At 39.4% G+C, this 14,752-nt stretch overlaps 1 protein-coding gene across 2 annotated transcripts in view; it reads right to left on the reverse strand.

Annotated features, from left to right (window-relative positions):
* KCNJ6 (potassium inwardly rectifying channel subfamily J member 6) overlaps positions 1-14,752 on the reverse strand; it is a 162,416-nt gene that overhangs the window by 39,490 nt on the left and 108,174 nt on the right. For both annotated transcript variants that reach the window (XM_065862062.2, XM_065862058.2), the window contains one exon: positions 639-1,559. In XM_065862062.2, coding sequence (XP_065718134.1) covers positions 639-1,536 — 898 coding nt within the window. In that variant the 5' untranslated portion in view covers positions 1,537-1,559. The remainder of the gene's footprint in view (positions 1-638; positions 1,560-14,752) is intronic.

Consider the following 14,752-nt stretch of genomic DNA (forward strand, 5'->3'; position numbering starts at 1 on the left):
ATTTATATTAGCAGATTTAAGCATTCTGTACACTTCCGCAGTGTGTAGGGAGCCTCAGTGAAATACAAAATCAGACAGATCTTTTGTGAACTGAAGTGCAACAACCCCCACGTTACAAGTTAAAACAAAAACAAGCAAACAAGCAAAAAAGAGAAAACTGAACACATTATCACTTTCTACTGCATCCAAACAAGTTAGGAACTTCACATGTGAGGCAGTTATTTTGCAGTTACCCATATGTGACTGGAAGCAGCAGGAATTATGGTGCTTCCATGTTAATCATAAAGAGAGTTTTGTATTGAATATTTTTCTAAATCATTTTATCCCACAAGGTCCTAGTGGGTGAATTGCTCCTGCAATAGAATGACAAATAACCGGGTGACATGCTGTGAAAAATTTAGAAAATGAGAAATGCTATCCCATTTTCCAAACAGAGCAGAAACAACACTAATTCCATTAGGCAAGATGGAACAGACAATTAAACTGGGCATGCTTTTAATTTTGCAGCTAACCAGATAACTGATGCCTTTTTCAAATATAATAACTATTGAAGTGATTCCTTTAACGTGAAGCAAACCCACTGATTTTCCTTTCTAAAAGTAAAGCATTTACCTTATACAAAGTATAAGAAATGTTACCTGTTGCCTCCACCATTCCTTCTAGGATTACAACAATTTCTAGCTCCTCTTTGGGCAACTGGGCTTTGGAAATCTCCCAGAAAGGACTCTGCTGGTTAATTTCATGGCTGATGATCAGTGGTGAAACCAAAAAGAGACGATCATCCCCTGTGTAATAACCTACGTTGATATCTGTCTGGTTGAGTGGTATAAATTCCCCCTCCTTTGTCTGTTTGGATTTGATCAACTTGGCTCGTATTGATGCCTCTACAATGTGTGAATTCCTAAGGTCTCCTACTCGGAACATCAGACACAGCTTTCCATCCCGCATGGAAATAACTGCGTTTGTAGAAAAAACCAAGGTTTCTGCTCTCTTCTTGGGCTGGGATATTTTCACAAACATGCAGCCAACCATGAAAGCGTTGACGATAGAACCTAAAACAGACTGCACTAAAAGCAGAATAATTCCCTCGGGACACTTGTCCGTGATGACCCGGTAACCATACCCAATGGTGGTTTCTGTCTCGATTGAGAATAAAAAGGCTGAGACAAACCCATTGAGGTTGCTGACGCATGGGGTCCACGTGCTGTCCCCTATGTGATCCATATCTCCTCGCATGTAGGCAATTAGCCACCAAATCATTCCAAAGAAGAGCCAGGTCACAGTGTAAACCATGACAAAAATCAACAGGTTGAACCTCCACTTGAGATCGACTAAAGTAGTGAAGATGTCAGTCAAGTAACGGTAAGTCTCTCTGACATTCCCATGGTGGACGTTGCATTTCCCATCTTTCCTAACATACCTCTGGATTTTTCTCTTGGCACATTCTTTGTTTATATTTTTTGGCAGATCCTCTCTAGCTTGTTTGGGCAACTTTGGCTGATGAATAGTGACAGGGCTCTCTATGTCCTGCTCCATCGAGTCTTCTTCCAGTACGTTAGCTGCCATTAAAAACAAAAAAACAAGAAAAAGGCAGGCATTATTTTTCTTATTATTTCTCTAAGTCAACACACAACTTCTTCCTGTATTACTGGCATGAAATCACTTTTAATCAATAAAATTATCATCCTTGTTCTTTGCTCACCTATTAGATGCACAACACAAAAGTCAAACGATGTCAAGCATTCCCAATTTGTTGCTAAATAGAAATACCTTGAAGAAAACTCATTCTTGTATCAGGTCATCCTATCTACACCCATATTTAAATTCTGCAAGATGTGTTCAAAAAGATCTTTCTTCCCCCCAGCCCCCTTTACAGTTTAATAAATGACGTTTATTATGCACCAAGAATGATCTTCTGGGAGATAGCTGATATAAATGAAGAAATGCTTGGGGGCTTCAGTCAACAAGATGAGTACAGAAAATGAGGAATTATTGAGCTATTTTTTCTATCAATTGCATTGCTATGGGGAAAGTACTAAATAAGTATAAGGAGTTTTAAAAAACCCAACATTTTTTAGAAAGAACCAGTCCTGCACTTGTTGAAGGAAAGACAGGCTTTAATGCAATATATACCAAGAGCAACTCAAACACATTTCCATTCCCAAGTCAGGAAATTATGCATCCTTCCAGTAACATAATACATACAGTACTTCAGAACATTTCATTTTAATTCAGTATGCCTGTGGCCTTTAATTCAAGTGTGCCTTTTTCTCTAACTGTATGGGCCTACCCAGTGTTCCCCCATAAGCGTCTTATGAGAATTGTAAAACCAGAGATGACAGTTAACTGCCTTTTTTTTACTTTTTCTGGCTTCCCAACTCTTTGACGTAAATGGCTTCATTATGCTTTTGTGCAAGAAAGAAGAGTTTTGCATGAAGTTGAAGAACCAGTGAGGTCTGGGGTAACTGTTTTCCTTTTACTGGAAACCCTTCCGGACTCTGGGGCTTGTTCCTTCAGGAATTTCAGCTCTTGAACTCCTGATTTTCTCTCTTCTGGCTAACTGCTTCCATTCTGCTGCCAGGCTGTGGAAAGAAAAGGCTTCTGCTGGCTCTGCCTAGACACTTGGCTCTGAATATAGTAGCACTGATGTGATGTTTTACCATTGGTTTACAGAGCTGCTCCTCCTGAACAGTCAGGGTGTTGACCTGCATGTTGTCAGTGTGCCTTGTAATGGCCACAGTTACATTAATGAGCTGTGGTATCTGCTTGGCTCCATGTCTCCACCTGGCACTGCCCTGGGCAGTAGACCCAAACCCTTTCATGTGGGGAAGATACAAGGGAAGCCTGGGCTCTTGTCCAGAGAGAAGGTTGCACAAGGGACTGCTCTTGGTGGCACAGTATGGCTTGAAGAGCATTCTAGTGTCTCACTGTTGGAGATACGCACTACATAGCAGATCATCTGTGGAGTCTCACAGTACATGTAGCTTTTTCCTGATGTGCAGACTCATCCCTGTGGAGGAACATCACAGACCCTTGTAAAGTTTTAGGGGTGGAATCACACAGAATCACAGAACATTAGCGATTGGAAGGGACCTCAAAAGATCATCTAGTCCAATCCCCCTGCCAGAGCAGGAACCTAGATGAAGTTACACAGAAAAAAAAAAATCCATTGGAGACAGGTTGCCTCTCCTGGCCAGCTCCACTGCCACCCAAACCTCTGACAGCCACATAGCCTTTTCTGTGTTAAAAGAAAGGCTCAAAGACCAACAGTAGCATGGAAACCTGATAGCAGTTCTGTGTTTAAAGACTGTGCATTCCATCCTGTGTCACTTTTTCAGTTTGCTGCTGTGTCTAAAGAGAGCATTATTCAGACTGATGGTAGCGTCAGCACTGGAAGTCATGTTCAAAGGCAGTCAGTTCTGAATGAACTTACCCCAATTGGTGACAGTGTGCCTACTTGAATTATCACTAATGCTATATAATGCATGACGAAACAAACACAATGAAAAAGCATTGCAGAAACTTCGTGAGGCAGACTTAAGCCAGAAAATTTGAAGTTAAGGCTTTACACTTTATACTTAACCCTCTATTGCGCCTAAGGAAATTTTAGTCCACAGGAGCTATCACATCACTGGAGTAACAGACCCCTTAAATACTTATGAACACCCTATGAAGGCTCTGGCTTTTGAGGCATTAAGGGACTGTATGTTAGACTAGTAATGCTGGTTTAGTGTCGTTCATTGTATTTAAGGCATTACAAATATTTTGCTTTCCTCTCCCAGTTAGAGTCTGGAATGAACACAGAGACAGTGTGCAGTTGTCTCCTGTTGCCTTTGAGAATACACCTTACTTTCAACCTTGCTATTAAGAGCAATCATGTCCCAGATCTCCCTGCCTGAGCATCTCTTACCAGAAATGGCAAAATGTACAGAAAACCATAACAGGGCTGGGAGGCGACACAGGTGCTAATTTTATTAGCGGCATCAGGGGAAGTCCAAAGGTATGTCCCCATACAGGGATACGTACCTACCAGGCATATGCTGCACCCATATACCCTGCTTTACTTAAGATGTTTATTTCCTATAGGAGTACTTGCTAGCAACAAAGCACCTTTTATCCATACAACAAATTTTAGTCATGCTTTCAAAATGCTTCATGTTGATTAAGCCCTTGAGCACCATAACCAGGCTTTCCCATCCTTTGCAGTACCAGAGCTGACACACAAAGAGAGGTAAAGGCCACAGTTTCTCAAGCGGCCACAGGTTTTGTAGCAGGAGCAAGGTACCGGCTGTGCTCTCCAGAACATGGTGGTAGGCTATCACTATCACTGAAAGTGGACTTCAGAGACCTGCCCCTTCCAACATGGGGCAGTTTTTCTTACTCTTGAGAGGTTGTACCAGCCTCGAGTCATGTGGGTATGTAAGAGGGCAACTTTGGACCACCAAAGTCAGTGGCTGCATTTAACGTAAGTCTCTTTCAGTTATAACATCTAGTTAACACTCTTGTGGACATTTTAATTTCCCTGGGAGCATCTGGCCATTTTGTAAATGCTTCAGGTTCTTTCCAGAACTGTGATTTCTCAGCTCTCAGGTAGTCTTTGAGAGGAAAAATTAAAGTCAAGTTTTTAGTCTTTTTCTCTTTATGCAAGATGTCTGTTTGCTCCTTCCCTCGCCCAAATTCTCCTACTGTGAGACCCATCAAATACCTGCATAGGGAGGTTTCTAGATCAGAATCACAGCATGACACTATCTCCTGGCCTGAGTTCTCACTACAAAGTGAACCTTGGGAGCAGCAATTCCTGAAATAAGTGATCCAAGGATTGTGCATCTGTGTGTTTCCATGGAAATGCTTGATGAATAAGTTTTAAACACATGGCAGGATCCCTGTTCACCACTAAGGCTGAGGAACAGCCACATATTGTCAGTGCCTTTGCCACAAAACAGTTTGACTAATTATATTTTTACTTGATATCAACCCAATTAGCTTATGCTGTTTATTTCATTTAATTTTCCTTCTGGTTATATAATGGCTGTCATGGTTCCAAGAACAAGGGAGTGAATAGCAGCTATCTCATTTGAGAGCTATTTTTACTCTCTCAGCTTTTCTTCATTACAAAAATATATACATATTATTAATCTGTGCTGCAAAAAAAATTGTACCTCTTCTGAATGCTTCCCCCTCTGCCAGTAAACATTACGTTTGTTTGAACACAATGGCCAGGTAGTAATACCATGCCAATTTAGGCCAATTTAGACTATTCCATTCAAAGTACTTGTTTCAATGAGTCCCTTAAGCAAATGCATACAACAAGTATGAGCTTTGAGTGACTTGTTTCATTTCCCAGCAAATGACAAGGACTTCTCCTAAATAACTCCCTGAATAGTTCACTTGTGTTTCATCATAGCAAAATGGACTGTCTATGGCTACATTAGTAAATTAAATGTGCCCAGACCTATTCTTTAGCATGGAGGCTAAATGGAGTGGTACAGCCCACACTTGTATTATTGAACTCCTGTTGTTTTCAAAGCAGGGTAGTCTCATGCAATCTGCTTATTAGGAATAGTCTGTATCCCATGCTAACACCTGAAATATAGCCAGGAATTGTGTGTACTCAGTTTTGCACTGGCCAAAAGCATGCCAGGGGCTTTTCTAGGAATTTTACCATAAAAGGAATTGGGTGCCGGTGCTTGGGAACATTTTATTTTCTAGTAAAGATGCAACCAGTGTTGGTGTCCTGGTCTTGTCTATTGCAGAACAGCATTGGAAAGGAACAATCCAGTATTTCCAAGCACATATTTGTATTTAGAGTCTGAAGAATAAAATGAATCCAGTATCAACAACTGACCATGAGTTGTACAGGAGATGCTCTCATGACATTCAGGGCTCTGAATGTTATGTATTACTATAGTCCCTTAGCAATAATTTTATCATTAGCAATGTGATTTTTTTGTACATTGGTAGTGCTTCAGAGATCTTCTCATAGTACTGTACAAATACAAAGCAAAAGTAGGCATGTAAAGAGCATACTTGTCTAATTTAAATACTTGTAGCCTGCTTTGATTATATACTGTATTAGAGCAGTAGGATGACCTGCAAAATAATTAGGAGGTTTAACAGAGAATATTAAAAATTGTGACTGACCTTTTCATAACAGAAACTGATATAGTTTAGTGAATGTTTCACTGTAATTTAGTAGACTAATTATATCTCTTGTAATATAGTTGTGAGTAGTTTGTATGCAAATTTATTGAAAATCCACTATTTAAAAAAAATCATTTATAAACTACAAAGTGTTCTCATGGGCTTTATCGCACGTATACAAATGTTGAGTAGACATCATTTCAACTGTCATTTCTATCTGCACACAGGTCATTCCCCACCGTCCTAATAGGACGAGAGCAACTTGTAAGTTAAGAGGGCACTTGCATTTGTAAGGTCCGAGCTTGCTTTTTGTGAACATTTTTCAGCATTCACCTCTCACTTGCTGTAATCACAAGCCTCCCTGACACTGAACTCATCTGTGGAATATCTGGAGGTCCTGGAGGCTCTTTCTGTTCCCCACTGCCTCTGTGAGGTTGTGAGGCTTTGACATCAGAAGGTGGCATAGCGCTGCGCAGCACAGGGCATTTTCTGCAATGTTCAACACGTCGGGGTCTTTCCTGTTTTTTTTCTTTCTTGCTTGTGATGCAAGAGAGAGGAAGCAGCCGGGAAGCTTTCAAAATGCTTTGCCTGATCGCTGGTAGGTTTTAGCCATCGTTGCAGAGCTTTGTAAAAATCTTGTGTCTGATGAGCAGTGAGGGCACAGGAACAGATATTCTCAGAATAGAGAGGGATTTGCCTGTTTGATGAACTCAGCTTGTATTGCTCTCAGTGAGATCAGGTAATCTGTACTGCAAGACACTGTGTATTATCAGTAGATATGAGGAGAAAGAGTCTTGTTTACATAAAAAAATTGAGCTTTTTATGATCAACTAACAATTCTAAGCCGTCATTATCACAAAATGCAGGTTTCCTTCTGAAAAAGAAAGAAATTAGGATCTGGTCCTGTGCTGTTGAAATCAATACAACATATTCTATTCACTTGGCTGGGAACATTGTCTAGTCTTCGTTTTGAAATGTTGAAATGTTCAATAAACACTGACTTGGCAAATTAATTCAAGAACAAAATTACTTATTTGCACCCATAGGATCATAAATATAATTTCAGAGAGAGCACGTGTGTGATTTAAATTTATTTCAGCAGCAGTTTTCACTAGAAACGAGATGCAAATTGAAGTACATTTATAATTAGAAAGGAGGCTGTAAGGATGAGACCTTGTTGTTTCACACTACCTGTTTCATCGTTGCCTTCTAATCCAACTTGATAAAAATAATGTTCTGTATTTTCATGTCTTTTAAGCCTGTGCAGCTGCAAAAAATCAGCCTGAGTAATGCTTTGCCTCCATGCAGTACAAACATTTCCATTCATTTCTGATTCTTGGCCCTTTTATAACACAGGATGGAAAATGAAGCTGATACATGAATTTAAAAAGAAGTCTCTGGTTTTGATAGTCATTTGACCTTGTAGTTTTCATATTGGATTCTAACCAATTTTGCTACAGAACTCAGCACTAAAGGCTCCAGAATGCTGTTTTTACATCTGCTCTGCTAAATGTAGTTTCATTTGAAGTACAGGGAAGCCAAACAACCTCAGCTTTGTTATGTATATGGGGCAGTGTAAAAAGACTACACATTCTGAACCTGTGAAGAAGTGTGGAGACAGTTGATTATCAACATCTTCTACCTATCATTAGGCAGAAGAATTGAATTATGAAACTTGTTTACTACCTGAAGTCTGAGTGCTTGGATTCAGTGTCAATTCAGAGCCATCTCTAGTGCAAATGTCTGGCATAAAAAGTAGTTTTCTGGAATAAGGAAAGTTTGCTGTTACATATCCCTGCTCCTCTATCATTAGCCTAGTTATACATGATTTTTACCAGAATTTTGGATTCCGGAAAAGCTTCAGCTAGAGGTTCAGAGCAGGAAAGAGTTCTGAAAAACTCTGAATCTACTCAAATTAACCTATTGTTTTTGATGTCTTTCTCAGAAGGTGAGAAAGATAGAAAGGATGCATTTTTTTTTGCACTTGGAAAATGAATAATATTGTCACTGCTGCTGCAAGCAGTGAAGCAAGGTCAGTGGCAGAGACAGCCCAGGTGTCCCACCCTGAGTCATGCCACCTGGCCACATCAAACCTTGGCTCATGTCTAGCATTTCCATGTGGCAAAACTACTGGCAACTTCTGTAGTAAGGATAATAGGGATTATAATGATTCACAGTGCTGACAGTCCTTAATAGGTGCAAATACTCTCCACATGCTTTCTTGCTGATGCCTCTGCATCAGATATAGGTCTCCCTGAGTTGCTGTAATATGTCATTGTCTGACGTGCCCCCTGAGAGATTTCTTTTTTGCAGTTACTCAACTACAACTATTTCTGCCAGTTACTATCACATGTACTAATGCCCAAATTTTTAGTTGTCAGTTGCACTATTTCTTCAGAGATTTGCTAAGAACTCAACTTTTCATCTCTGTGGGATGTACCAGGAAAAAGGAGAAAGCACGAAGAATGCATACTGATCTGACTGTTATCAGTTTCGAACTGGTTTTGTTTATGTGCTCTAACTGCTAGACATAAAAATAATTTTAAAACCTCCTTAAAATCATAGAATATTTTAGGTTATATAAGTATATATAAAGGGCTCTTGAACAACCTCCTGCTCAACAAAGGACCAAGTTCAAAGTTAGATTACTTTGCTTAGGGTCAAGGTTGGGAGTTTCCACAGCCTCTCTGGGTCCTGTCTCAGTGCTGCACCTCTCACATTAGGGATTTTTTTTTTCTTTATATCCTATTGGAATGTCCCTCACTGCATCTTGTGCCCATTGCTCCTTGTTTTTCCCTGTGTACCTCTGAGAATAGTATGGCTCCATCTTCTCTGCAGCTCTGCTTTTGCATCTAACTGTTGATTTATAGCTCAGCCTTCTGGAGAAGTTGCGTGAGGGCTGGGTAAATTTGGTGTCTCCATATATTTTCCTTACTGATTATGTAGAAAAACAGTATTCTCAAGTTTTGTGAGAAGAGATGGGGAGAATCAGTTCCTTCTTCTCATGATTTTTTCCCATTAAAATTTTCCCAACAGAAAATTCTAGAAACAAAAATTAGCTGATCAGCTGAACCTTTCATATAGGTAATTCTGACTCATTTGATTCTGCATCTTTAATGACACGTATATCTGGGGAGTGCTCCTGGTTGTTTCTGGAAGCTGAAGTGCAAATAGGAGCTTGGCTGGCCTGTCTAATGCTGGTTATCTGTACTGCTAAACGTTAGCAAGCTACCTGTTCTGGCTATGGCCCGTGCCTTGTAGTCCTCTGAGACAACACATGGGAATGGTTTGGGAGACAGTCTGTGCCAGGGACTATTTCCATTAGACAGAACAGATGAGACTGCATCAGATTTTGCTTCTTTTATTCTCATCTGTCAACACTGTCCATGCAGGGTTCGCTCCCTCAGACATCTCTGTAGGCCCTCATGCCACCTCTGTGTCCAGCAACATATAAAGTCAGTGTGCAGCACAGATCTTTCATTATTTCAGATAATTTAAAGTGGAAAAAAAATCACTGTCAATATCCTAATTTAATAGCCTTAAAACTAAGAGCTATGAAGTCCACACAAGATTCAGGGCCAAGTGCTCTGCAGCATGGCATGCACATCCTGTACCACTTGCTCTCAAGGTTGAAGAACAATTTCTGATTTTATTTAGCATTGTAGATGTAGTCAGATTGGTGATGGGCCCAGTGCATGTTCCAGTAAGTTAAAAGTTTAGAAATCAAGGCAGGCAGCTGTTGCCCTTGTTAAAGTCTACTTGTCCAGTTAGGTCATTAGAGAGGAGAGAAACAGACTGTCACAGAAGGAGCTGATACCACCAGTTTTCCCAGACCTTCTCTCTCTTTGCTGTTTTTTATTTCAACTATATTCCTGTCCTTTTTTCCTCCCCTTCCTGAAGTAAAGGTGGCTTTACTTGAATCTCCATCCTTGGGATAGCCCAATACAATTTTTTACTGCATTACTGAATGACTTGAGACAGCTTTGTGCCTGAATATTCATAGAGCTCCTTGGACAGGTGTTGGAACCATCTTGACTGCTGCACAGACATTCTCTGACAGCTTGCTTTGATCAATGAACTATCATAAATACGGCATAGGAAGAATGGAGAAGAATATTTTTGTCAGAAAGTAAGGACTTGATTCAATCAATATTCTGTACCAGTCGACTGAAGCCAATAACTTATGGAATGGAGTACGCCTGTAGACCAAGCACGAGAACTTCTAGTACTTTCCTACAGAAATGGGCAGAAGACACTATATGTTGATACAGATCTTGGACCTGACCAAGGGTTAGGGGCTCTGAGATGACTTTGAGAGTGTTTATTTTTTCTCTGCAAAACATCATCTACACTGAGTAAACTTTCCTTAGGCCAAGATGATAGTTCACTGGGGAAACCACCTGGCATTGGCACCCTGGCTAGCGTGTGCGTGTATGCGTGACAATGCAAAGTAGCTACTACTGACACTACTCTGTATATGGGCTGATTTTACCCATCAGTGTCTTTCTAGTGAAGCAAGGCTTTTGGAGTGCAGTTTGAATGCCATTGGTAAAGATGAGGTATTTGAACTAGAAAGAACTGTCACTTGCTATGTCGTCTTTTTCAAGAAACATGGACTACAGAGAACAGAGTGACTTTGAAGCACAGATACCTGATTCCTCCCACCCTCAATTCTCAAAACAAGAATGAAAAAATGTCACAAACTTCCTTCCTTAAATTATCTTTTTTATCCCCTCAGTTTACATCCAGCTGTACCCCAAACAGGCTGTGCCCAGGTCACAGACATTGCCTAGAGTGTATTGGATTTCCATCTTCTGTTACTGTTACACGAAATTAAAAAGGGAATTGGAAAGACTGGGAAAATTGAAACAGCCAAAAACTATTTTTTTGTCAACAGAGATTTTTTTCTTGATAAATTCTTTGCAGTCAAAGGAGAATTTCAGTGGCTTTTGTTCTAGGCAACGTATTTCAGAAGAATCAGTTGCTCCTCCCTTACAAAAATCAGCCAGAATTTTAATTCAATGTTTTTGCACACTTCAGAAGAAAAAATTATTAATTTTTTTCTCATAGATGCTGGGGAAACAACATTTCTGTGATTGCTGCTGTCTCTCATGGTGGTGACTTGCTGGATGTACGCAGTTTTCTGTCAGCTGATGTGACTGACATTTTTCATTTGGCCTGACATACAAAATCTAACTCTTGCATGCAGTCGTTGCTTCACAAATAACATTGTCTCTGAGACCAAGCAGTTACTTCTGTTACTTAGTTAATCTGAACTGCTGCCATGTTCCTTACATCCCCTTCCTCTTCCATTTCTTACTGCAGTTGATACTGGGATTCCAGCTGCTTTCTTTAAGCTAAGTAATTAGGCCATCACTAGCTTCATCCCCTTTCCCTGCCAAAAGAAGTCACAGTGAAATACAAAGACCTAGTTTCTTGCTACTGACTTCCCAGTTTATAGACTGCAGAGAAAAAAAAAAACTGAGAAATAAGCCTGGAAGTGACATTTTAAAAGACATGTAGAAAAAGTAATTTTTAAAAAACTCCATAATTTCAACTGGGTAAATGTTTTGTTTCAGGTTATGGTATTTTGATAGCCTAGAAATAGTGCAGAATAGTACTTTAGTCATGTCTCCTAAGGAAATGAGCTTATCCATCACTGCCTGTACTCCTCCCCAATCACTTTTGAAATTTTGGCTGATATTTAGCCTTTTAGTTTTCTTTCAGATATTGAGATAGATTCTGAAACATGGACATAGCAGCATTTGACATTGGTGTGAAGGTCTCAGAAATGCTAAATTCCTACCAGTACCATGAAAACAGACTGAGTTAACCACATTATCAGATGCCAAGGAATCTGTATAAGAGAGAGCTACAAGAAATGTTTCTTTGTCATGAGTGCGATTGCTACACCCAAAGCTACAGTCAAATATTTTTTTCAAATAGCTATTCCACTTAATGGCCCTGAGAAGTTTCCTCAAAAAAGATGTTCCTGCTTTGTGTGGAGCTTGAGAGTTTTCTGCTTTTATTTTTCAGGCAGTAAGAGTGCAGCCACAGGTTGGATCTACCTAATGCTCATATTTGATAGAAAGACTTCAACAGACAACAACAGGTTTGTTTAGGTCAGAATTTGTGGCTTTGTCTACTGAGTGCAAGAAAATAAAACTGACTCGACTTACGTCTTTTTTTTTTAATACATTGTTTAGTTGAATAAGAACAAAAGATCGACTGATATTTTGTTTCAATCCAGATTTTCTCTTACCTTTGTTTAATTTGAATCAAAACCCATTTACCCTCTCTGCAATGAACATCAGCTATACAGGACTTTATACCCATCTACAAATGAATTTGTTAAAAGACGTATTTAGGCAAGTACAATGTCAGACTCAAAAGGACTTAAAATGTAAGTCAAAACCACAAAAAAATGTTTCCATGTCAATAAATACCAACTTTTTGTCTTGAAATAAGCAATTCAATGGTGTCTAAACAACCACTTGCTATGTTATTTCACTCAGCTTACATAATAAACTAAATAGGTCTATAAACTTGTTTGAAAAAAAAGAATCAATGGAATTGCTGTGAAATTGCTATAATTGCTATAATTGCTATTATCCTTTTCTAGAGTGAAATAGGTAGCAAAAAAAGAATTGTAAGCCCTGAAACATTTTGTAAATTGGATTCAATTTGACCAACAGGATCTTCCAAAATATTTTATGAAGGAAAAGACATTTAATTTCAGACTTTCAGAAATGTGGCATTTTGTCTGTGAAATACTGAAGTCTAGGTGCTTTTAGCAACAGTGTCAGACTTCACATTTTCACTCTTTGTTCACAGTAACTTTTTACTTAACTTTAGGAAACAAAGGTGTTCAAAAGGATTAAATAACCTAAAAATGGAAGGATTATAAGAAAGACTTTGTAATGCCTGTTTTGGGGGTGAGGTAGGGGTTTTCTTTTTTTTTTTTTTAACTTTGTTAAAAAGTATATAAAAGTATTGGTTTTGCTCTTAGTTTTTCCTATAGTATTTTTCCTTTTTTTTTTTTTTTAGTCTAAGTGAACACAACTCATCATTCATCAGGATTGTCCCATGCATGAGTCAATAGTTCATCAGTTTCCTCTCTAAAAATAAGGTACTTTGAGAGGTAACTGGAACGTTTCTGAAAGACTTGGAGGTACCAGGATCTCATGTTATCCCAGTTGGCTAGTTTGCAACATCCAGTTTCTGAAAATCTGTTAAGGATCTTGGTGGCATTTGATTCTTGATGGCATTTGATTCTGAGTGGCTGAATGTAGAGTATAACATGAAAATAAAATACTAGTGTAGATTTAAATTATCTTTCTACAGTATGGATGGATCTTATCAGAACAGGCTGAACCAGTATTACGTTTTTTAAATAACTGATGTTTTAGATGGTACATTAGCCTTCAGTTAGCAAAGCCCATCTATCTTTATTGGACCTAGCAAAGCTTGGCATGAGCACAAGTAATCCAAAGTTTTAATAGCCTTTATATGTCTTGAGAGAAAAGAGTAGTTCTGCTTTTCACGTATCTCTTGATTTGTATAGGGAGAAGATCTGCTTTTGAAAGGTATGAACTATCTTTCAGGGATTTGCTCATAAGCATCAGAAATACAGATCGTTCTTGTTAGAGCTACTACCTGAAACAATAAAGATGCTGGAATAAAATGTGAATTCTATGTCTTTTTTAGTCAGGTACATGTAGTTGGACTCACTTAAAGAAATAGTTGATAAAAGAGCTGACCTTTTAAAGAGAAAACAGCTCCTGTGCAGTAAACAAAAGTATTGAGCCCACAGAGGACAGCTTTTGATAAATGAATAGACTGTAACAAGAACACACTTCTTGTGTATCCAAAGCAAAATTAAATGGAAAGCAGATAGAACTTGGCTGCTTCAGAGAGGTTTTCATGCATGAAATAAGAGTGGAACATTTGCAAACAAATCAGCTTGTGTATTGGTAGGTTTCTGGTTTTATTCTGTTTAGAACTAACTCAGAGCCCATCTGTGAGGCTGAGGCCAGTGGCAGAAGGGTAATGCTTTGCCAGGAACGATGGAGGATTTCAGCTGCTCACCCTAGTGCCTGAGTCCTCCAGCAGATCAAGCACCACAGGAGCCCGCCTGGCTTGTCTAAAGGATGTGACTAGTGGCTTTGTAGATGCCCAGGCTTGCTCAATAGGGACAGCAGTTGTAAGAGAGGGCTTCCAAATCAGAGCATGTAAAATGGCAGGAATGCGCATGGATTCATTTTTAATGAAATGACAAAAGCTTTAGAGGGCCTTCCCAGGAGGTCTGATTGTGCTATCCTGGTGTGCCTGTTGATGTGGGAACATCAGAGGGCATGAGTGTCTGGGAAAGAAATGAAGATCCTGGGATGTCAGAGATGTGGGGGGATGATAGTCAGGCAGAGTGAAATACGTGGACACAGGCATGGGCATGTTTAAGAAGGCAGAAACAGAAAGTGCAGGCAGGCAGCTGGTGTGAAAGTAACTACAGTAACACTACAGTAACAGAGATAGGGGACTGGCTTTGTATTTGAGAGGGTGATGGGAAAGGAAGAGCTTGCAGTATTCACACTTGTCTGGGTTTGTCTGTAGG

The sequence above is a fragment of the Patagioenas fasciata genome, chromosome 1 (assembly GCF_037038585.1).
Source record: "Patagioenas fasciata isolate bPatFas1 chromosome 1, bPatFas1.hap1, whole genome shotgun sequence".
Classification (NCBI taxonomy): Eukaryota; Metazoa; Chordata; class Aves; order Columbiformes; family Columbidae; genus Patagioenas; species Patagioenas fasciata.